At 36.7% G+C, this 26,277-nt stretch overlaps 1 protein-coding gene across 1 annotated transcript in view; it reads right to left on the minus strand.

Moving 5' to 3' along the window:
• Window positions 1-26,277, minus strand: part of LOC138698681 (glutamate receptor ionotropic, kainate 1-like) — a 139,253-nt gene that overhangs the window by 23,176 nt on the left and 89,800 nt on the right. Inside the window, 8 exon segments of the mRNA XM_069824851.1 lie at window positions 2,360-2,475; window positions 5,792-5,912; window positions 5,915-6,023; window positions 9,648-9,846; window positions 12,155-12,292; window positions 18,536-18,674; window positions 21,471-21,555; window positions 23,667-24,092. Of these exon segments, the coding sequence (XP_069680952.1) occupies window positions 2,360-2,475; window positions 5,792-5,912; window positions 5,915-6,023; window positions 9,648-9,846; window positions 12,155-12,292; window positions 18,536-18,674; window positions 21,471-21,555; window positions 23,667-24,092 (1,333 nt within the window).

Here is a 26,277-nt window from a genome sequence, read left to right on the forward strand (position 1 = left end):
CTTCACTGACACGACATACTTCTTCACTGATACAACACACTTCACTGACACAACATAATTCTTCACTGATACAACACACTTCACTGACACGACATACTTCTTCACTGATACAACACACTTCACTGACACAACATAATTCTTCACTGATACAACACTTCAATAACAACATATCATTTACACCCTTTAAATACTGTGTATAATTACCATCTATTAGTAAGGTCCTTAAGCCTATTTTTAAATACATTTTTGGTTGTTGGTAAAGCCTTTAGTAAGTCTGCAGGTAAAGCATTCCAGTCCCTGATAGTACGATTGAGAAAAGAAAACTTTCCAGTGTCCGTCCTCTGATAGACCTATTGTACACACTGAATTCTAACACACACATTTTACAAGTACTTGTCTGAAGAATGTATCTTTTTAAGGATCTGTTCATTCCTATACAGGTTTACACTAAGTTCTTCAAGTGAGGAATGAAAGTTTCTCTTTCACTTGTAGACCTAACAAAGCTTTAACTGTTTCAACTTTTTTTCTGACTTTTCATCAGTCCAGATTGAGTTCACTGAGGAGAAATGTCCTTCAACTGATGAATTACTGACTGGAAGACACATGATTAATGACACTATTTTGAGAAGATTTTCAAACGGAATGGATTTTTTCTTGAAATGTTCAAAAATATCATACCACTTTTCACCTGTTGGTTTGTCACAAAATTTCTCATTTTTGAACTACTAACAAATGGACGCTATGGCAGCGCTAGCGCTTCCGCGCAATGCGAGTGCTAAGATGACAGAAGATAAAGATCCTAAGTTCTTCTCAAATAGTGCAGAATATCTCATACTGTGCTCGTTGGTTCTTCTGTCTGATACTGAGATGCGTTCAGAAATGTGCATGAATCGCAGCAGTTCCATCACGATCCTTAAATATTTATGTGTAAAATTTTATTGAAACAAAATCAAAGCTTCTGGGGACAAAATTAAATTCCGGGGACAGCAACTCAAAACCGGGGACTGTCCCCGCAAATCGGGGACGTCTGGTCAGCCTACAATATCATCATTATCTTCATAATTACTATCCTTATTATCATCAGCTTATCATAATTATCGCAATCGCCATCATTATCATTATCGTAACCATGTTCATAATTATCACAATAATTACTATGATTATTAACATCAGCATTACGATTATTGTTATAATTTCTATAATTGTAATAATTATCTTGGGAAAGATAATGCGGTAGCTTCTCGTTACTTTCCGCACACCACTCTCTCTTTCGCATCTCAAAAGATCCCAGGAGGCCCCAGCCTGGAGGTGAGGAGAGTGGATTTGACTAATTAGGCCCTTTGTGTGGAGTGTAGCATTGTACGAGCCAGAAACATGGACATTACGACGAAGTGAAGAGAAGCGACTAAACGCATTTGAAATGTGGATATGGAGAAGATTGGAGCGTGTGAAATGGACAGACAGAATAAGAAATGAAGCTGTGTTGGAAAGAGGAAATTAAACGCAGAATAAATATGGGAAATGCGTGTTATTATTCGGTTGAGAAGCTTTTATCATCCAGTCTGCTGTCAAAAAAATCTGAAAGTTACAATTTATAAAACAGTTATATTACCGGTTGTTGTGTATGGTTGTGAAACTTGGACTCTCACTTTGAGAGAGGAACAGAGACTAAGGGTGTTTGAGAATAAGGTTCTTAGGAAAATATTTGGGGCTAAGAGGGATGAAGTTACAGGAGAATGGAGAAAGTTACACAACGCAGAACTGCACGCATTGTATTCTTCACCTGACATAATTAGGAACATTAAATCCAGACCTTTGATATGGGCAGGGCATGTAGCACGTATGGGCGAATCCAGAAATACATATAGAGTGTTAGTTGAGAGGCCGGAGGGAAAAAGACCTTTGGGGAGGCCGAGACGTAGGTTGGAGAATAATATTAAAATGAATTTAAGGAAGGTGGGATATGATGGTAGAGACTGGATTAATTTTAACCAATCGCGCATTCTACGTTGAAAATTCAAGTACGTTAGATTCAAAACTATATATTTCCAACAACTTTCCACTTTTTCCATTTTTCGCTACGCGCACTAATAACGAAGTTTGTCTATGTCGCCGGACTTTTGAATCACCCTGTATACTGTAGTGACTGGGATATGTCTGCCGTTTATTGTGTTCAGTAGTCTCTTATTACAGCTTGTGACTTACTAGAATGTAACTAAGTCGTAACTTATTCGCCCATAGGGAAACTTGATTAAGTCTTCCAATAGTTGCATTTGTTCCGTCTGGTCGGGAGTTGTGAGTCATCTGTGCAAATGATGTTTGCAGTGACGTCATTGATGCAAATGGCGCTAGGACTCACCCTGCAGGAGCCCCCTCCCCGTTTCTCCTTCCACCAGCGCGTTTTGAGGATGTGCAGCTTGCCCTCCTCTTGCAGCTTCAGCACGGCGCCGCTGATGGCGGTCCGGTACGGCGAGTCTGCGGGCAGGGGAAACGGGGTTAGCACCTTGCAGTCGAATATCGCAGCATCGCAATCCCTGCTGGTTACTATTCTTAGATCAGAGAACTGTGAATGATTTAACTTCTTCAGTAGAGGCCACACAGCTCCTCCTCTGATGGCACAGAATTATGTTTCAACATTCTCTGATAAAGAAAAGAGGTTTACCAGCGTATAGGTAACTAAGTATGGACACTTCGCTTCGGTACTTTTGATGTAGCCGGACTGATTTCAATGACCTTCAAGCCAGCTAGAGCGTTAGATTCTGCTTTCTCCCTAGAGTTGGCGCTGACATCACACCAGCTAGCAGTCGACACAGCGGAAATATAACACATATAATTAATACATCTAGGTACATTGTGTACTCAAATAAAATAAATTGGATCCATAAAATAATAAATCCGTCATTAACTGTAATGTCTAGACTCTAGAGTTCCTTTATAATGAGAGTTGAGACGTTGACCCCAACAACAATTAAAATATGTAATGATTTGATAGCGCTGAAAATGGAAAAACAAAACTCTTACGAGAAGTAAAACCATATACATATATTATATTATATACAAATATTAAACGAATTTGATACTTAATTTTATAATGCATTATATTATTTTATAATATAATTTATTATATCTGAAATATAAAAAATTATTATTACAACTAGTTCGTCACTGAGAAATAAGGAAAAGCTGTTAACTTGAATTTATTTGAAGCAAAGCGTTACTGGATTATGCAATAATGTAGGCGATGTTTGGAACCTGTGTCTCAACTCTATACTCAGTTATTACCTTAGCGTATGCTCGATTACACTAACCTCTAGCGCTTGAAAGTGGAACTAAACGCTGGGACACAGAGAAACAAAACACAGAAAAATTCGCTCAGTGTCCATTCTTTATAATCCCTATTCGCTGGGTTTACTACAAGACCTCTGCTTGTGAACTGTGGTATGAAATTTGTCCATGTTGATTATAAAGGCCCATTCACAATGAAAATCAAGCATTAACCTAACATAAACACAGAAGTTTGCGCTCAGGCCACCAAATGGGATCATTCACAATGATTCATATAAACACTGACATTAACATTACCGTTAGACGTTAACATGGAAGTCTACAAACTACAAACTTTCATTTTATGCTTACGTGATTTCGAAACAATACACAATCGTAGAGCGCTGAAGTGTTGTTGTTGTTGTTGTTTTCTAATGCCAGGCGTTTGACAGTAAAGTCATTTGATCTCTTGCACTCCAATATTTTTCCAAGATATTATCATGGTCAGCCAATGAAGCACAGATTTTGAGGTGTTCCGAATCCATTTCTTGGTTTGAGTTGCACAATGGGCAGTTAGGGGACTGATATATTCCAATTCTGTGCAGGTGTTTGGCCAAACAATCATGGCCTGTTGCCAATCTAAATGCAGCTACAGACGATTTTCGTGGTAAATCGGGAATTAACTGTGAATTATGATGCAGAGAGTTCCATTTTTTCCTTTGAGATTGTGTTGTCAAATTTTGTTTGTTGAAGTCTAAGTATGTAGATTTAATAAATCTCTTCACAGAGTAATACGTAGATTTAGTAACAGGTCTGTAAGTAGCAGTGCTGCCCTTCTTTGCTAAAGCATCCGCATTCTCGTTTCCCAGGATTCCACAATGGGATGGTATCCATTGGAATACAATTCTTTTATTGAGTGATATTAATTGAGAGAGCATTTTAGTTATTTCTGCTGTTTGAGATGAAGGTGTGTGTTTAGAGACTATTGATAGAATAGCTGCTTTGGAGTCTGACAATATAACTGCATTTTAAAATTTATTGATGTGGCATAGAAGATTCCTGAGACTTTCACTTATTGCAATGATTTTACCATCAAAACTTGTTGTTCCATATCCAAGAGCTCTATAAAGTGAGAAGAGACAGCACGTAACACCTGCACCGGCACCTTGTTCCCTGGAGATCAAGGATCCGTCGGTGTATAAATGAAGCCAATTTTGCGGAGGGTACCTAATATTAATTGTCTCTAAAGACAATTGTTTCATTATTTCAGTGTTTACTTCTGATTTCAGTATTTTTTCTGTTAAATTTAGTTAATATTCTGAAGTTTACGACAGAATATGACGAAATGACGTCGTTGTTATGTTTCCATGGTTACCAAGAATCTTTGCTGTTATGTTTGTGTTCCCATCGTGAATGATGGTATGACTATTTGATTTTAAGTTAACGCTTACGTTATATGTTTAATTTTCATTGTGAATGGGCCTTAAAGAGGGTGTAACATCAAATTAATGAAATATGTAACTTCCGTGGAAAAAATAATTTTGAAGCATTCATTTATAACAATAAATGATTGCATCCAATAGCTGAATAAATTTGTATCCTTGATTAGTCAAATGGTTCTGCTGGTAAATATAGGTCTAACGAAATATGTCCCTGAAGTTATTATTTTATTTGAAATATCTCGAAGAATAACCTCTTGAAATTAAAGACATTACTTACGGTTCATTCTCTATACAAGCAAAATAGTGTTTTGAACGCGTTTCAACTAGGCCGAAATTAGTTGATTTTAGTTAAGTACGTCTTTTGTTTCAAGAATTGTTGATTAGAGCTGAAGAGAATAGGCCTAAAGCTACAAAGAGCTGCTGAGCGTTTCATATAATAGCTGTGTTTGTGTATTAAATTATTTTAAAATGGTGTATATTCTTCAAGAGAGAAGGAAATCATCCTTATTGACTAAATTTAGGAAATTACACAAAATAAGCTGTGTTTTCATCCTACAATCAACTGATAATAACAAAAACACAGGTTGCCAGGCGACGATAGAAAACAAAAGATGCGAAAACAAATGACTGAGGTGTATAAACAATTGAATGCTCTTTCATATTTAACTAAAATAATATAGTGGTGCCATTTGAAATTTCAAAGTGGGGGTGGCTGGGGGTGGGAGTGAAATCTAAAATGCAATTGAACCTGGTTTCAGACTTCCCCCTCAATATCTAAATTGCCGTGTTTTTTTTTGTTTACATTGAATTCAATTTAAATTATTAGTTATTTAGACTGGGAAGTTTTGAAATGAAAGCCCTGTATGTGTTACTTCTCTAAAAAAAATAATAAAAAAAATAACTGTTTGTGGGACAAGTAGATCTGGCCAAGTCCAAAGTAGCAATACCAAAAACAAGTACAATGCAGTCTGTGAAGTTTTTGTGCTTTCCCGTTTTTGATCCAAGTGCCTTAATTGAAGTAGAAACGTCAATATCACTCATGGCTTAACGAAAGCTCGAAATTGTAGCACATGTGTGGCACTCACTGGGGGGCATGGCGATGCCGTAGCCCTTGGAGTCCAGCAGGCCGCCCACCTGCGTGAGCTCGCAGTTGCGCTCGATGACGTACTCGATGGACGTGGACTCCATGAGGAAGGCGTAGCTGCCCTTGCCCTTGACGACGCGCTCCACGCCCTCCACGTTGGAGCTGGTGAACACGCTGGGCCGCGCCGACTCCATGAAGCTCCACATGCGCTGGTACGTCGAGAAGTTCGAGTCCTGCGCAGATAATGACAGTAGTAACAGCAGTGCTTTACTCCAACGTCCAAAATAAACTTCAGCGACAAATGGCACATAGAATTCATGTGCATTCCTCTATCTGAACAAGGTGCTCTTGTGTGCTGAAATTCTACGACATGGGGCCTACAATTCATTCGCAACATGGTAACCTCTGGATCATCAAGGAAGAACAGAAATATTTGGATAATCACTAGAGATAGGCGAAGGTTTCCGTAAGAGGCCAATACAGATATTGCAGTAAACGGTAGCAAAATGATCAGCGAAAGCTTCTATAAGACACCAAGACAAGACAATTGTTGCGATATAGAGAACACGAAATGGGCGAAGATTTCTGTAAGATGTTAAGGCAAATGTTGGAATAAATAGTAAAATAAAAAATATGAGAAACTTTTTATAAGATGTAAACAAAAATATTGGAATAAATAGTATAAGAAAGGAGAAGGTTTATATAAGACGTTAACACAAATGTTGGAATAAATAATACAAGAAATTGGAGAAGGTTTATGAAAGGTGTTAGGACAAATGTTGGAATAAATAGTACAGGAAATTGGAGAAGGTTTATAAGATCTGAAGACAAATCTTGGAATAAATAGGCGTAGTACTAGAAATTGGAGAAAGTTTTACGAGATGTTAAAAAAATGTTGGAATAAATAGTACAAGAAATTGTAGAATGTTTTTACGAGATTTTAAGAAAAATTTTGGAATAAATAGTACAAGAAATTGGAGAATGTTTTTACGAGATGTTAAGAAAAATGTTGGACTAAATAGTACAAGAAATTGGAGAATGTTTTTACGAGATGTTAAGAAAAATGTTGGAATAAATAGTACAAGAAATTGGAGAATGTTTTTACGAGATGTTAAGAAAAATGTTGGAATAAATAGTGCAAGAAATTGGAGAATGTTTTTATAAGATGTTAAGACAAATATTGGAATAAATAGGACAAGAAATCGGAGAAGGTTTTTACGAGATGTTAAGAAAAATGTTGGAATAAATAGTACAAGAAATTGGAGAATGTTTTTACGAGATATTAAGAAAAATGTTGGAATAAATAGTACAAGAAATTGGAGAATGTTTTTACGAGATGTTAAGAAAAATGTTGGAATAAATAGTACAAGAAATTGGAGAATGTTTTTATAAGATGTTAAGACAAATATTGGAATAAATAGGACAAGAAATCGGAGAAGGTTTTTACGAGATGTTAAGAAAAATGTTGGAATAAATAGTACAAGAAATTGGAGAATGTTTTTACGAGATATTAAGAAAAATGTTGGAATAAATAGTACAAGAAATTGGAGAATGTTTTTATAAGATGTTAAGACAAATATTGGAATAAATAATACAAGAAATTGGAGAAGGTTTATAAGATGTGAAAGCAAATCTTGGAATAAATAGGCGTAGTACTAGAAATTGGAGAAAGTTTTTACAAGATGTTAAGAAAAATGTTGGAATAAATAGTACAAGAAATTAGAAAACTTTTTATAAGATATTAAGACAAATGTTGTAATAGATAGTAAAAGAAAAGAAGAGGGTGTTTATGAGAAGTTAAGGCAAATGTCGGAATACATATTAGAAGAAAAAGGAAAGGGATTTTATAAGATGTTAAGACAATTATTGGAATAAATAGTACAAGTAATTGGAGAAGGTTCCTGATATGTTAAGATAAATGTTGGAATAAATAATACAAGAAATTTGAAAAGGTTTTTTATAAGATGTTGAGACAAATATCTGAATAAACAGTACAGGAAATTGGAGAAGGTTTTTATAAGATGTTAGGACAAATTTTGGAATAAATAATACAAGAAATGGGCGAAGATTTCTGTAAAATGTTAAGACATATGTAGGTATAAGTAATAATAATAATAATAATAATAATAATAATAATAATAATAATAATAATACAATAAATGGGTAAAGATTTCTGTAAGACATTAAGACAAGTATGGGAAACTCAGTACAAGAAATGGGCGAATGTTTATGTAAGATTCCAAGATAGAAGTTGCAGTAAACACATGCCAGATATTACTTTGATAATTTTTCCTATAATCGATCATATTGTTGATCTTTTATTATCGTATCCCTCCTGCCTTCCGATTGGCTAAGTTATTCGTTACCAATTTTACATGTCAACGTTATACAGTATTTACGTTTACGTATGTATTACAAACTAGGATTTTACATTTTTTTTCATTTCTTTAAGATGCCATTTGGACATCAATTATTGATGCTCTCGTACAGGACTCAAAAAGGACATTTTTTTTATCACAATTAGCAACAGCTGAATAAAAATCTTTTCAAACTAACTGCTCGTAATGACATTCTATCCACTCCAATCTAATGATTAGCCGTCACTATTTGTCATCCGCTTTGTCCCCAACTTGGCAGAGTGTTGTGCAGGGACATCATTTTATTTTTACTTCAATTTTTATTGTACCTGATTTTTTAATGTATTTCACTCCCACCCCTTCTACTAATGAAGTTCAACAGTCCTTCACACAGATCCAAGACAGCATATACAGTCATAGTAGTCTTACGGTCATAGTAAACAGTAGGCCTACGTTACAAAAAATGTGTTCGCGTTTTCCAGTGACGAAAGAGCTTTCAATATTGAATCATATTTTCGCACAGATACTGTCGTCCATTTGCCTACGTCGCATCCCGGTTTCCCCCACCCGCTTCTAAAGGCTAGTGGCTGGGCTGTCTTAGCTCTTTTCTGAAAACATTAATTTCTGTTAGGAATTTGACGTGTACGTAATATTATACTCATACAACTGTTTAAAATAACTTAAATAAAAGGGTCTCGTTAATTAATTAACTCTCACGTGATTTCTTCCCTTTCTACGACCCTGCGGAATAACCACTTGGACGGACAGTAGATAGCATATCTGAGTAATTTTATCTTTTCGGATCGGGCAGAAGTGAAAATTGAATTTACAGTGCGTAAGGTACTCTTTTATAGAGTAGGTACAGAATTATTTCAACATGAGTTACTAGTACGAAGGACGAAACTGGTAATTGGGATTAGGTACAATAGGCTATAGTGCGATAATATGCACATTAGAACTGAAGCCTGTATCGAAATGAACGGCCAAAATGTTCAAAAATGTGTTTAAATATCCATATTATGATTATTTTCCAATTTAACTTCATTCTCTATATTGTAAGCTAATGTGCTGTAGAAAGTATAATATACACTGCATAATGAATACGTTCACATGGATAGCTCAGTTCGTGAGTAAAAACACTCATTGTTAATACTGTACTGTATTTTGATTACACAAAAATCTAATGAAAATTATCAAACTCAAAAGCGTGATGTTTCCTAGTTTACGTAAATGGATGAACTACTTTTCTTCCCTCCTATAAGTTACCTAGTAAAGTGATTTGTTTGTATATTACGCCAGTATCATCGAACTCCAGTCGTGGAAGGGGGTAGCAAACAGTATTTCCGGTTCTCAATCGTTGATCCAAAGGTATAGCCAGGTTAATATTAGTGAAAATAAAATGATGTCCCTGTATAAAACAGCAGACCAACATCTCATTCAGACTGGAAAACATATGATAGAGAGTAATCTGCAGTGCTGGGGATAGAAGCCAGGACTCACTCTGAAGAAGGCGGCCGTGGAGCCCCCCCTCAGCGCCCCGTACTTGATCTTCGTCTGCTTGGCCAGGTCCTCGGCGCTTTCGATGGGCGAGTCCATTCGCTCCACCGTCAGGAAGGCGGCCAGGTTGGCGGTGTACGAGGAGATCATGATGAGCGTGAAGAACCACCACATGCCGGCCACCATGCGCGTGGACACGGCCCTGCAACATCAGCCATTTATTGGAATCTTAAGGCTCATTCACAATGAAAATTAAACATAACGTAAGCGTTAACTTAAGAATATAAACGTTACGGTAAAATCAAGAAGTCATACCATCATTCACGATGGGAACATAAACATAACAGCAAACATACTTGGTAACCATGGAAACATAACAACGACGCCATTTCCTCATATTCTGTCGTATACTTCAGCGCTCCACGATTGTGTTCTGTTTGCAAATCACGTAAGCATAAGCATGAAAGTTTGGAGTTTGCAAACTTTCATGTTAACGTCTTACGGTAATGTTTATGTCAATGCTTATGTGAATCATTGTGAATGATCCCATTCGGTAGCCTGGGCGCAAACGTCTGTGTTTATGTTACAGTTATGTTTAATTTTCATTGTGAATGGACCTTAAAGCATTCAAGTGAAGACATTTCTCAACTATGTGGTCTTCCTTCGAAACGTTAAGGGAGGAGACAGAGAGTGAAATTTTAGTAATTTTCTATCGAGATTCGCATTGTTTGTTGTGAAAAATTAATCGGCAATTTCTTATTTATATGTTGACCGAGGTTCAGTGCTCTGCGGCGCTTGGAAGCATAAACAACTACGTCACATCTAAATGGCTGTGCCCTTGAATTTCAATGGCATCCTAACTTTGGGAGTTGTTCTGTTTTATAACACTTTCTTTTTTCCAGTACATTTCCTTGTGTTATAGTTTGTATCAGGTGTGCCAGATATCTCCCGCCATGATCATACCTCAAAATACATCCGTCAGTTGTCATAGGAGTTTCACCGACACTTTTTTCATGGACAGATTTGTTTTACAGGAAATTTAAATAGATGTAGTGGGACTTTTGAACCACTCTGTACATATATGGCTACAAGCACTTGGAATAAAACACTTAGGCCGGTATTCATAGTCACTGACTTATTTGTTCAATAAGTATGACTTTGTTAAGTTATACTTATTGGAAAATCTTAACTTATATGATTACGGTATTCATAGTCTGCTAATAAGTCGTACTTTGTTAAGTTTCATTCAATAAGTGTAACTTATGTGTATACAAATAAGTCGAACTTATTGGTATGAGAAATTGCAAGGCCATTGTCACGACAATGTAAATCAGATAGTCGATTTTCTTTTGTCTCTAAATTTGTATGCATAGCTTCTGTAGAATACAATAAAATGAATGATGTAGGCCTAATGTACGGAAAGAAGAAAAGAAAATATTTCAGTTATGTACAGAAAGACGATTGTACTGAAGGAGATTATTCTAAAATATTCAAAGATTGTAGAGAATAAGAAGGCCGACGCAGTTTTTTGAAGACAAATACCTCATATATATTAATAGACTACGGTTATGGCTATATTTTAAGAACATTAAATTTATTTCAAAATTTTCCGTGGCATAAAATCTCAAGCGAACAAGAAGTAGTAATCTAGAAGAACTGGCAAAACTCGCTATCTCGGTTTTGCAAGAGTTATTTCCACTTTCGGAAGTACTGATTCCAAAACCTTTTGCAAAAACGAAACCTCCTTTTGAATTCAAAGCGACCCATGATGTTTCGCAATAACGCTTTCGGGCAGAAATTTCCTGCATTTCAATAACTTCCTTGGCCAGTTCTTTATAAACGTTATTAATTTTTAGGTTAAAACTGACATAAGTCAGGGGTTCCCTTGACTTGATAAAGTTTAACTTATTTCACAACATAAGTCGCACTTGAGTCTCTATGAATTGCAACAAGTTCAACTTCATGAAGTCAGACTTTGTAAAGTAAAGCTTATAAAATGAGCACGACTTATAATAAGTACGACTTATTTGGACCGAAATCTGCAATTGAGACGAGATTTAAGTTCGACTTATATATAAGTATGACTTATCTCGACTATGAATACCGGCCTTAGGTCTATAAACTAATAGTTTTTTAATTTCCGGTTTCGGAAAGAAGTGTAGCCTGTTTTGGGACTGAAGTAAGGTAGTATCAAAACCATGTAGCAGAATCGATCGGAAACCCTTTGGCAACACAGCACGGGATGCATTAAACTGTAAACGACCTATAGTTCCTGGAGTTCAAGTCGGAGTTATTTTTCTTCGCCTTCCTAGCTCTCACGTTTAATGAACATTGCCAGTTTCCGTGTTCCGTGATGGAAGTATTTGGCCAAATAAGATTAGGGATGTTACCTCCCTATTTCGGACATTGTAAATCATAGAATACCAGATCGAAGAAATTTACTCGAGCAGTGGCAGCTGTTTTCAGTAGAGCGTTAATGTCTCTTCCGACGAGAAAACTGAGTCACTCACTTGGGGGCGATGTCACTGCCTTGCTGCATGAGCGAGCCGATGGTGAACCAGAGCGAGTTGAGCAGGCTGAACTGGTTCTCCAGCACGTCCGGCTCGTCGTTGCAGGGGTGCGGGTTGTCCCACTCGTAGGGGCTGAACCTGCAACACACTGACTCACTTACTTGGGCAGGAAGTCGCAGCCCTGCTGCATGAGCGAGCCGATGGCAAACCACATGCAGTTGAGCAGCGTGAACTGGTTCTCCAGGTGGTCCGGGTCCGGGTTGCAGGGGTGCGGGTTCTGCCACTCATACGGCGTGAACCTGCAACCCAGACACGTCGGGAAGTTTGTGCCACAAGGATATGTGCTGCGATGCTTTCGGGGTTTCGGCAGAAACACTCTGGCCACTCCGCCGCTGGGGACAGCAAGGAGAGGGCAACCCATCTGTGGGTCCGTTACCAAGAGCAGCTCCAGAGAACTGAACGCTTGCTAACGGATCCGACAGAGAGATTTGTCTTTCCCTGCTGACGGAGCTGACATATTGCTCAACAATGTTGAGTGTTCCTGCATCTATTGCACGGTTCAAAACCCCGAAAATATCGCAGCACGTTCAACACTGTTAAAGTCTTAAACTACAAGAGCAGCATGAAGAGCAGCGACTAACAAGGATTTACAGTCAACCAAGACTTGTTATATGTGAGCGTTACAAAACAGCGTGGATGCCTCTAAATGTTTATTGGACATATGAGGAAGTACACCATCTTGTATGACACATTAGAAAAGGAGTAAAGGAATCAACTTGAATGCAGAGAAGCGTGAGAGCAGCTCCACAGGACTGAACGCATGGTAACGGATCCGACAGAGAGGTTTGTCTTGCAGTGTAGGCTTTCACGGCCGGAGTCTATAGATCTAGATTCATTTTCCGGGCTGAGAGGCCGTGGTCTATTGGTTGGTTTTATACCAGACGTTTCGTCTGCAACTGCGGCAGACATCTTCAGTGGAGTGGTATCCGAGGTCGCAAGACTCTTCTCGGCGTACCTGAGGCAACTGAGGTACCTGAGGTCTTGCGACCTCGGATACCACTCCACTGAAGATGTCTGCCGCAGTTGCAGACGAAACGTCTGGTATAAAACCAACCAATAGACCACGGCCTCTCAGCTCGGAAAATGAATCTAGATCTAGAGAGGTTTGTCTTTCCCTGATGACGAAGCTGACATATTGCTCAACAATGTTGAGTGTTTCTGCATCTACTGCACGGTTCAAAACCCCAAAAGTATCGCAGCACGTTCAACACTGTTAAAGTCTTAAACTACAAGAGCAGCATGAAGAGCATCGACGGAGAAGGGTTTACAGTCAACCAAGACTTGTTATGTGTGAGCATTACAAAACAGCATGGATGCATCTAAATGTTTATTGGACATATGAGGAAGTACACCATCTTATGTGATACATTAGAAAAGGAGTAAAGGAATCAACTTGAATGCAGAGAAGCGTGACAGCAGCTCCACAGGACTGAACGCTTGCTAACGGATCCGACAGAGAGATTTGTTTTTCCCTGATGACGAAGCTGTCATATTACTCAACAATGTTGAGTGTTTCTGCATCTATTGCACGGTTCAAAACTCCAAAAATATCGCAGCACGTTCAACACTGTTAAAGTCTTAAACTACAACAGCAGGGAATACCAGCATGAAGAGCAGCGACGGAGAAGGATTTAAAATCAACCAATACTTGCTATGTGTGAGTATTACAAAACAGCGTGGATGCATCTAAATGTTTATTGGACATGGGAGGAAGTACACCATCTTTTATGACAGATGAAGGGTACACGGGAAAAACGAACAATGTCACTATGCTGTTAAGGGTGATGTCATTATCTAATTCACTGTATTACTACAAACTTTAGTGTTATTTTTACCAAAAGTGGTAAAGGAGAATTAAAACCACGGATACATTCATCATTTCCTTCATTTCAAGTAGAAACACCAATAATTTTAGCAGTAATATACCGAAATAAATCAATACTTCAACGTTAATGGAAATGTGACATTGTTCGTTTTTCCAGTGTACCCTTCACATTAGAAAAGAAGTAAAGGTATCAAGTTGAATGCAGAGAAGCGTGAGAGAAGATTGGCGTAAAATTGAAATTGTAAGGCTTTTTTTTTACATATTATTTTTGTTTTTGCTCAAGCGTTGGCAAATTTTGTATTTAAAAATATTAGAAACATTTTTTATAACACCGTTTATGATTAAATTTTGTTTCTGTTGTTGATCTAATGCCTAGACACTTCACAATAAAATCATTCGCTGTCTTGTATTTTTATATTCCCTTTTATGAGGTTCAGAAGATTGTAATGGAAATTCTGAAGGCCTCTCTTCAAATTCTACTCTATCATCTATATGTTAACACGTAATTTTTTGTTTTAATGTACACATCGAATCATTATTTTGCTCATTTCATTTCCCTTTATCTTTTACGTTTGTTAATTCCGGATCCCAGTGGTCAACCTCACTTGAGGACGGATGATTTGAAATAAAGCTTAGTAGTAGCAGCAATGTTGTGGATCTTTTGATGTGTTCCATGTTCATTTCTTCATTTGCTCATAAAATACACAGACAGATGTTTAGGAAATCCCTATCCTGTGCAGATAGCTTTCCAAACAATCATGACATGCTAGCAACCTGAACGTCGCAACAGTAGATTTACATAGCCCTTGACATTATCTGGAGGATAGTCAATAAAATTGCTCAGGTTTTGTCTTTTGCTCCATCCAAATCCTGTTGTTTTTGGGGCAGATCTGAATATATTTTTAATTAGTTGTTTTACAGGATAAAATACAAGTCCGTTATTAGAAAGTGTAACATTTCAATGTATTTTTTAAACAAAAAAGCCTGCTGTTTAATTTCTCTTTACGTCACAATGGGGAGGAATGCACTGTAAACTATTTTTTTCTATTCTTTAGTTACGTAATAGTTAATTTTCTTTCAATTCTGAAATTTAGTTCCTTTTGTAAACTTGTGGTATTATAGCTTGTACAGGGACATCATTTTATTTTTACTAACTTTTTAATATTAACTTGCCTATACCTCTGGGTCAACGCCGTTTGCTAGCCCCTTCCACGACTGGAGTTCGATGATACTGGCGTAATATACAAACAAATCACTTTACTAGGTACAGGAGGGAAGAAAAGTAGTTCATCCATTTACATAAACTAGGAAATATCACGCTTTTGAGTTTGATAATTTCCATTAGGTTTTTGTTTAATCAAAATACAGTACTGTATTAACAATAAGTGTTTTTACTCACGAACTGAGCTGTACATGCGGACGTATTCATTATGCAGTGTATATTATACTGTCTACAGCACATTAGCTTACGCTATAGAGAATGAAGTTAAATTAAAAATAATCATAATATGGATATTTAAATACATTTTTGATAATGGTGGCCGTTCATTTCCATACAGGCTTCAGTTCTTTTGTGCATATTATCGCACTATAGACTATTGTACCTAATCCCAATTGCCAGTTTCGTCCTTCGTACTAGTAACTCATGTTGAAATAATTCTGTACCTACTCTATAAAAGAGTACCTTACGTACTGTAAATTCAATCTTCACTTCTGCCCGATTCGAAAAGATAAAATTACTCAGACATGCTATCTACTGTCCGTCCAAGTGGTTATGTCGTAGGGTCGTAGAAAGGGAGGAAATCACGTGAAAGTTAATTACTTAAAGAGGTCCTTTTATTTAAGTTATTTTAAACAGTTGTATAATATTACGTAGACGTCCAATTCCTAACAGAAATTAATATTCTCAGAAAAGAGCTAAGACAGCCCAGCCACTAGCTGGCGAATAGAAGCAGGTGGGGGAAACCGGGATACGACGTAGGCAAATGGACGACAGTACCTGTGCGAAAATGATTCAATATTGAAAGCTCTTTCGTCACTGGAAAACGCGAACATATTTTTGGAACGTACTGTTTACTATGACCGTAAGGCTACTATGACTGTATATGCGATCTTGGATCTGTGAGGAGGACCGTTGAAGGGGTGGGAGTGAAGTACATTCAAAAACTCAGGTACAATAATAATTGAAGTAAAAATAAAATGATGTCCCTGTATATCTGCCTTTGCATCTGATAATATGACAATCTTGTGGAATTTATTTAACCTGTATAAGAGGTTTTGCAAAGGTGTAAGAACAACAGTAACTTCTCCTTCAAATAAATGTTATGTTTTATTTAACGACGCTCACAACTGTCGAGGTTATATCAGCGTCGCCGGTGTGCCGGAATTTTGTCCCGCAGGAGTTCTTTTACATGCCAGTAAATGTACTGACATGAGCCTGTCGCATTCAAGCACACTTAAATGCCATTGATCTGGCCCGGGATCGAACCCGCAACTTCGGGCATAGAAGGCCAGCGCTATACCAATTGCGCCAACCAGGCTGACTTCACCTTCAAAATTTGTTGCATATATTCTCCTACAGAATAGTAAAATGAAAAAGTTTCTACTCGTCTTGAATGCGATCCACCTTCATAAATTTGTAGCCGCCCTTAAGTGGGCATCTTGTCTCAATTGCTTCTATCGCCATAGTCTTCAAAACTTGTTCATCTCTTTCAGATTTTTAAACAACGTCCATGAGACCCAAACTGTGTTTCTATGTGAATGGATTTTCATGGGTTGTTTTTCGTTAATAAAGTTTCTTTCCTTTGATGAATATTTAGTCTTTTTTAATTTTCTGCACTTGACTTCATAAAACTTTTCTGTGTTTTTAATGTATCCACAGTTTGGACATTATTCCAACTGGTTCCTCTATACAGTCTATGACAGTCTATAATTAATTTCTCATACTGTACCAGTGCTTGTTTTTTCATTTCCTCAATTATCTGAATTTGCAGAGCAACAATTGGAATTGTTTTCACTGCTCCAGTAATTAATCTTAAAGGTCTGATTTTTAAACGAATTCAGTATATCGAGATAGTTTTTGGGAGATGTTATCAATGATTCTGCAGACTATTGATAATTTCCTTGTTATACATTTTGTATATTGTATTGAGTTTCTCTTGTCATTCAATTTTGAGGCAGTAAATCATTGTTATGAATTCTGAAAGCCAAAGAAACATATTATCCTTCATACCCATTACATGTAAAATGTTACATCTCCAAACAGTCATAAGCATTCTGAAAGTCTATAAAGACATCCAAAACATCCTCTACTTTGTTGAAAGAGTATTTTCTTTCTACACTGAGATGAATGACTTGCTATTGCACACTGAAATCCCTAAATGCAGCTTGGCGTCGGGAGATCAGGTTTTAGGATTTTAAATATTAGTTAAATTGTTTTTAAACCGTGATTACTTTAATGTTGCTGTTACATTAGTAAGTGAATAATGATTAAAAAATACAATATTATGCTTAATTATTAAACCTAACTTAAACACATCTATTCAACACATTAGAGCAGTGTTAACACCTGAATATAGTGTACATCCAGCTTAATGTAGATGTTTATTATTGTATTGGAAGTGAACTGGCTGCTTTCAGCTTTCACTTCCATCTATGATTAAGAAAGATATTAGACTGTGCAAGTTTTGTAGCCATGAGAATTAAGGTGTGGTATATCTCATGTACATTAGAGTTGAATTTTGACTTAGGCCTACACAAGAAATGACCAGTAAATTGTTCATGGAGCCCTGTAATTGAAGGACAGGAAGTTAAGGCTGGTTCACAATGAAACGGGAGCGGAAACGAGACCGAGAATGGAAATAATGTTGAAATAAATGTATTTAAATATGAACATTCACAATAGTTAATTGTGAATGCTCACATTTAAATACATTTATTTTGACAATATTTCCCTTCTCGTTCTTGATGTCGTTTCCGCTCCCGGTTTATTGTGAACCAGCCTTTACAATCTAGACCGCTAAACCACGAATTCACTTTTTTCCAGACGCAGCGTTGTTTGTAAAGGAGTTCATACTGGGCTTACTTAGAAAATTTATCGTTCTTATACCTGGTAAGGTTTATCTTGTCTCAGTAGCAATAAAACCAAGGTAGAGATTATAGTAGGGTTGTAAATTTTCAGGATTCCTTTCAAAACCTTGTTATTGTGCAGACTGCCGGAACTCAGTTTCTTAAAAGACAAGCTCAGTGACGGAACTACACAGTACGAAGAGAGATAATTTGTTATTTTTTTTTGTGCTACAGAATGTATCAACTAGTCCCTTCCGCCACTGGATGGATGGACGGCATCGCTGCACCCCCCCCTCCGCCATAACAATACAGAAGAAGTAAGACATATCTCCTTTCTCTCTCTTTTCACAGTGAGACAAGATACATCACATAGACTTTAGCATACTTGAAACGCACTTAATCTTGAATAGAATGTCCATTAGACTCACCTGGCGAGTATGAAGAGAAGAACCGACACTCCCAAATAAGCGGTGGCCATGTAGATCCACACGTCCAGGGACAGCGGCGACAGGAACGAGAACAGGTTGGGGGGCTGCTTGATGGGCTTGCGGTACAAAATGCTGATCCCTGCAGCAGACCACACCACGCAAAACCAATTATAAACTATCTCCTGAAACATTAGGGAAAGACAGAAGGCTGTTTCTACCTTCTCTACGTAGAAATTCTGGAGCGCATTTATAGATTTTAACGAAAATAACGCTTCAATATTCTTGATGCCGAAATCTGGATTTGGCAATTCCTTAAGAAGGTCGTTATGTTTTCTCACAAAGTATACTAGTCTGTCTGTGTACAGCGATTTCTACTCAACTATTGGACAGATTTTGTTCATATTCAGTATCTAGGAGTAAATTTATCAGGGAATGATGTACATGAAATATAATAATTTTAGTACTAGTCTGTCTGTGTACAGCGATTTCTACTAAACTATTGGACGGATTTTGTTCATATTCAGTATCTACGAGTCAATTTATCCGGGAATGATGTACATGAAATATAATAATTTTAGTACTAGTCTGTCTGTGTACAGCGATTTCTACTCAACTATTGGACGGATTTTGTTCATATTCAGTATCTACGAGTCAATTTATCAGGGAATGATGTACATGAAATATAATAATTTTAGTACTAGTCTGTCTGTGTACAGCGATTTCTACTCAACTATTGGACGGATTTTGTTCATATTCAGTATCTAGGAGTAAATTATCAGGGTATGATGTACATGAAATATAATAATTTTAGTACTAGTCTGTCTGTGTACAGCGATTTCTACTAAACTATTGGACGGAATTTGTTCATATTCAGTATCTACGAGTCAATTTATCAGGGAATGATGTACATGAAATATAATAATTTTAGTACTAGTCTGTCTGTGTACAGCGATTTCTACTAAACTATTGGACGGATTTTGTTCATATTCAGTATCTACGAGTCAATGTACCTACGATTTAAGTGCAATAGTTTATAGTATATATATTTATATATATGCAGTGCTTTGGAAAAGTGACACAAGTCATTTTCCAGAAACCTTTTTTGATAATTTATTAACAAGTTACGGAACATCTGCTCGCTTGGAAAAAAATATGTAAGTATTCCTCCCATTACAATAATTCATACAGAAAAAAATCAAATCGACATAAACCAGTGTAAGTTGTCAATAAATTATCAAAAAAGGTTTGTGGAAACTGACTTGTGTCACTTTTCCCAAGCACTGCAGATTAAACGCAATGTGAAATTGTATTCATGTTGGTGGGGCAGTGACCTTGACATATTTTCATAGCATTGCCTCAGAAGGATGATTGGTTAGTTGTAAATTGATAGACATTAGTAGCTGACTGATGTGAACATAACAAAAAGTGGATGAAAACCGCTATCTTAAATGTTCAGCAAGTTATTTTCTTATAAGCCTAATTGTACGGTGTTTCGGTAAAGGGAGATAAGTCATAAAAATGAGTTTGGAGATAAATGAAAATTAAACTTGGAACCCTTGTTGCAAATAATTTTCTACACAAATAAAACACATCAACTGCTATTCTTCTTTTGAGTTTTACACACTCACTTGTATAATTTATCTTGTGTATTCATCTGAGGAACAAAATTCTATCTGCACAAAAAATGACATTCCTCTTTACCAGTGCACCATAGAATTATTCTAATTTCGCTTATTATGAGTAGAATTTAATTCTTGCCTACTTAGAAATATAGTGAAACTAGTACCGTTACCAAATATTGTGTTTTTCTTCTTCACTTCACTTACCGGTAAGTTTAGAAATTTGATAATTGCTTCCATTTCAAAATTGAGGTTCAGGCTAGCGAGGTTCTCCTATAACTAACCAGCTACCCAGGTAACTGAATTAAGTCTGTAAGTGACTTAATTAGGCCTACTAGTTGGCTGACTGGCAATACAGCAGGTATAGTCGGACCATCGGATCTGTGCCCCCGTAAGATATGCGAACTGAACCCTAATTCCTTCTCAGCCTCGGTAATTCATTTCTCTCCCTGCATTCCTATCTCTCTCCCTTTCTCTCTCCCACTACTCACAATTTTGGCCTTCTTGCGGGACAGTTTACAATATTTGCACTTGCAGTCCAGTGTTGTCAACTCAACATGAATACTGTAGCACGGAGTGGCGAAAGAAATATTATTAAGCAAGTACGTAATAGCATTTTGCGATGAAGAGAAACAAACTTGTCAATATCTGTTTCCTATAAATCAGGCAATGAAAAGAGCAACTGATATCACAGGTGAGGCTTATTTTATTTCAGTTGATTACGTATTAAAATTATTTACTTAACTAATACTAATAATACAATATGTTATGTAATTTATAAAGACAGGTCAGAACTCCTAATAAAGAAAATCAGGAGAGAGGGAGTCTGTGCAGAAGATGAAAAGCTATAATCACCAGGGAAGAACAGACCAAGGGAACTTTTAATTATTGTAGATGATGTGAACCGATGTACTTTAAGAAGAAAGATACAAGAATTTTATACCGTTCAGAAAGAAGTTTCAACATTGAAGAAATTACTGAAGCTTGCGAGAGAAGCAATAATTTCCAAGGTTGGACAGAAAAACTACGGAAAGTGATTCGAGACATGGGATTTAGGTTTTAAAAATGTAGAAATACAAGACGTATTTTGATTGAAAGAAATAATATTGTAGCATCGAGGACCAGTTATTTATTACACCGTTTGACGGAAGTTTGGCAACATCCCTATTCGGCAAGGTTCGGGCCTGCTGTTTAATGTGGTGGGAGGAAAGCGGGTGGAATGGAGTGAGTACAGGCTTTAACTTTTCCAAGAGCGACGACAGCGCTGAAGGGGCACAGATCCGATGGTCCGACAATATAGAAGCACAGGTACTCACCCAGGTTCATGAAGGGCATCGTGAAGTCCACAGCCTGCTCCCGGTCGTACGTGATTGTCAAGTCTGCAATGGCGATGTCCGCTTTCTGAAAGGAAAAACAATTTCCTAACATGGGATAACGTACAAATTTTAAATATAAATATATCTTTCTATATTCAATTTTTATACAATTGATTTTTCTTCCTTCATTCATTTCTGTCTTTCCAGTCACCATCCTGTAACCCTCTCGCTTCCATCACGCCAGTTACACCTTTCAATCATGTTTTTTTTTAGGTCTTTCTCTGCATTTCTTCCTAATTAGAACCCATTCCAAAGTTGTCTTCAGTAACCTATTTTTATCTATCCTTTTCACGTGTAGAAACCAATGTAATTGTTTAGATTCCACAAACTGTACAATACAAGTTTTAAAATTCTTCTTTTCTCTTATCATATATAGTTTACTGCTACAGTGTATCTTACTGCAGACTTGTTACTGGTTTGGTTTACCGCCTTTGGCACTAGTCTACCATCTGCCGCCAACTCTGCTCCCAGATTCCCCATCACGTTGGACTCGCCCATGCAGGTTGTATAATAACCTCCAACCAGGAGATCAACCGTGAAAGGAATGTGCTTAGGGGAGACTGTTGTACCTCTGAACACTTTGTACATTTAATTTTATTTTTTTTTAATTTTTGGAAATGAAAATTTTTAAATAAAAAAATGCTTGAAATAATTATTGAAGATTCCTTTACAACTTCCTGTATGTATTTTCCTGTTTTACAGATCTATTAAGGATGGAAAAAATAAAATCATGGGATACGTAATGTGTTCAAAGGTACAAGAGGTTCATGTACCTTGGAACATACCCCTTTTATGTTGGAACACATTGAATATAGGTGGGAATATAGCTGTAAAAACTGACAATCATATTTAAAATGTATTTGCCATCATAAACCAGAGCAGGCTTCTCTGATTGAGATTTTATTTCCTGGAGGAGCAATAACTGCTTCAACAGCTTTCTTTAAGGCACCCGGATCAATTTGGAACCTCTTAGCTCCAGACTTACTTAGTGACATGATCTTAAAACAAAAACCGATAGTATCTTGTACCTTGGAACATGTTCCATGGTACAAGATGTTTTGTGTTCAAAGGTACAAGAGGGTGCACGTTTAAACAAATATGGCTCCGAAAACTAAGAGAGTCAAATAAATCATGGAAATTAAAATAAGTTATTACTCACCAGATGATAGGGAACACACCGTACTTGAAATATATTAACTAATGCAATCTGGTTTTGTGTTATAAAACACATATAAATCAGCGAAATGTTTACTTTTGGTACTAAAAAACTTCTTTTGTCTACAGAACTCAAACTTTGCAGTAAATCAAACTGAAACTATGACCAGAGCTACTTAGCGGCTTTCCACTTCCGTTTGAATCCTCTAGGTAGTAGCAAAAAATAAAAAACAAAAAATGTTCAAAGGTACACTATGCTAAAGGTACAACAGTCTCCCCTACTATTGCGTCATCTATTGGAGCGAAGTAGATAGATAATATTATCGTTATAGCGTCAGTTTAAAAACCATGCGCTCTCCTGCATTTGTTATTTCCTGTATGGAGAGATTAAAAGACCAGGAGATTAACAGTGATCTATTTTTGTAACTAGGGTAGTATAAATATGTATCTATCAATGTTATTGTTTGTGCTGTGAGAGCTACCCAATAGAGATACGAGTACCCACGTGTGTGACCTTATGACATCAACATTCATCCACAGCATTACCCCGCTTCGTCTCATTCCCTAGAGACTTTCTCGTGGTTGGAGTAGAGTAATTATGTGATTGTTGTGTGTGCAGTTTCGCGTGAGATACCGCAAAGAATGGCTTGCTATTTAAGTCTTGAGGAAAGAGTGTTTGTGTGCAAAATATATTGTAAGTATTAATTAGCTCCCAAGTTTGTACGGAGTTTATTGCGAAATTTCCGAATACTTGACCGCCGACGAGGCAGGCCATACAGAAGTTAGGGAATAAATCTGACAACATGGAGTCGGTATTAACAAAACGCCCTAGAACCATACGACTTTTAACAGAGGTTGGATTAGATGACATAGACCCTATTCTCGAAATCGAAAAAAAGCTCAGCAGACTGGTCCGTTTACAAGAAACGCAATACTTTTAGTACATCTTAAACCTTATCCCATAGTACACTGCATGCTCACCTGGTCCAGCAGCTCCTTCATCATGCCGTCCCACTCCTTGGTCTCCCTGTTGAGCGAGCCGTAGCGCCCGTCCGGCACCAGCTTGAAGGTGTAGTTGAAGCCCAGGATCTTGCTGATCTCGTGCACCAGGTCGATGCCGTAGCCCTCGTACTGCGCGTTGCCCGTCAGCTTCTCGCTCGAGTCCTTGCGCATGCAGTACGGCGAGCTGAGGATCGTGGTCACCACGAATGTCTTGTTCTGCAGGCTCTCCACAATCTGCGTGTAGGCCTCGCCGTACGTGCGCGTGAAGTTGACGCCCTCCGTCGAGTTCCACGTGCCGATCTTCTTGAGGCCGTCCTTGCTGAGCTCCACGATGTCTAGCACGAAGTTGCTGCGGAAGCCCTGATTGTCGAACTTGATCACGCCCGTGAGGCCGCGCATCTCCACCTGCAAGCACACGCGTGACGCGGTCTAACTCCGAGTTATGCTGCTAGTAGAAGTTCCTGAGTTTGGCTCAGTTCCGATAGGAATGACGGGAAGAAACTGGTTATAAGTGTTGCAAGACTGACAGTTTGAAACATATTATGAATAACTATTCGTTACGCAATGTTTAGTTTTATGACATGGATAATAATACAGGGTTTAAGAAAGTGAATGGTGGGGTTTTACGAGTTAACCATGGAGCATGTATTATGTGTAATGGATTGAAAGCGCTTGTATTTAGTTTAGTAACTCAAATAGTTTCCAAATAACGTTAAAAATGTTCAATATTTATTTATTTCTTTCTTTATTTTGCTAATAATTGTAACATAATAGTACATTATGCAACGCTTGCGCTCGTTTCATAAACATACTCGCTTCTTAATTACCATTATAGTCAAGTTTCATATGACTTTTTATGCTCGACCATATTTCTAACTTGAAATTATTCATAAGTATTCATGTTATTCTTATCTGACTGAGGAGCGGAACTGATCTTGTGCAATATCTCGTAAATTATGAGATGTGCGCAGACGCGAAAGTATTGATTTTTTCCGAGAAACAAATGTCGACATTGACCTTGATATAATCTAGACAGTAAAATAAACATTAATCTTGATATAACCTTGAAATTAATTAGACTTTGAAAAACGAGATAACAAATTGAATTTATTTGAATATTATTTACAATTAACGCTAATTATTATAATAATACTAACACTAATCTCGCGCTAGTTGTCTTTCGATTGCATATCCGAGAATAATCGATACTTGCGCTTTCATATTGCTACAATGGTGTTTTCTGATTGGTGGAACACCTGAACTTTAATGAATAGGTGTACTTTAATGAGTTCCATTAAAGGGCTGCTAACAGGTGTATAATTACTACATGTCGGCATGGTCGAGCATAAAATATAATACAAAGAGATAAAACTTTAGCTCACTCCTGAAAGAGTAGAACTCGTGCTCAGGGGCGGATTCCTGAATTTAAATTAAGAAGTATATAATACAATTTGTCTTATGTTAACTACACAATGAGAATATATAAATTTAAATTTACAATTTTTCATTATTTATAAAATCCATACGTAACTTTTTAAATTTAATACAATAACTGTTAGAATTGACAAGGTTATTATATTTAAATATAAATTTGTTATATATTCTTGGACCTAAATTACTACTATGATTAAATACTGTAGCAGTGTTGCATTTTGGTTCAAACAATCTTAAAGAATTCCTACCTTTTGTTTCATAACTATGAATATATATATAAATTGAACTGGTAATGAAAATTACGGGAAAACGACTGAACGGATTTTAATAAATGACCCCTCATTTTGAAGCTTGAAACCCAAAGTTTTTCAGAAAAATAGTAGTTTTCTTTCAGTGAAATGTCAATTTTCCTACATAATTTTCTTATTTTCCAAAATCCATCTTAAGTCATTTGTGAGAACTAATTAATTGCATTTCAGAATAAAACAAAACACACACTACATTAAACAATAGACTATTACACGAAGGCCATGACCTACAGGATTGCTGACATACTTAGAATTCAGATGGGTCAGATTCTTTTACATCATAATGCCAATATGTCGAACTTCATTTGTGTAATTTTTTGATAACGTATAAAAATAATTTACAAGTCTGATTCTCTGTTCTGTAATTTTCCGAGTACAGCTGTGTATTCGATATTAAGAACTACAAAATTTAAGAGTGTTTGGTGACATTATTACCATTAAAAATGAAATATTATTATAGTTAATGCAACACATAGTGGTTAAATAAATTATTATTATTATTATTATTATTATTATTATTATTATTATTATTATTATTATTATTATTATTATCATTATTATTATTATACTGATGATATGAACGTGAAATCGTTTGGGGCCATAAGTAAGTAGACGCATAGAAAGAAGATTTTATATTAGATCTTCATTTCTATAATATACTGAGTAACTATAAAACTTATTTATAACAGCGTGGTCGATCGACGGATGTTGCGTCAACATTTGTAGAGACTATAAATTAGGAATGCCTATAACATCGACATCAACGTGAAGTTTCGATTTTATGCACGAGAACGTATAATCTCATAAACTTCTTTCCATCTGACTGTAGATAATTATTTGAAGAGAAG

The sequence above is a fragment of the Periplaneta americana genome, chromosome 4 (assembly GCF_040183065.1).
Source record: "Periplaneta americana isolate PAMFEO1 chromosome 4, P.americana_PAMFEO1_priV1, whole genome shotgun sequence".
Classification (NCBI taxonomy): domain Eukaryota; kingdom Metazoa; phylum Arthropoda; class Insecta; order Blattodea; family Blattidae; genus Periplaneta; species Periplaneta americana.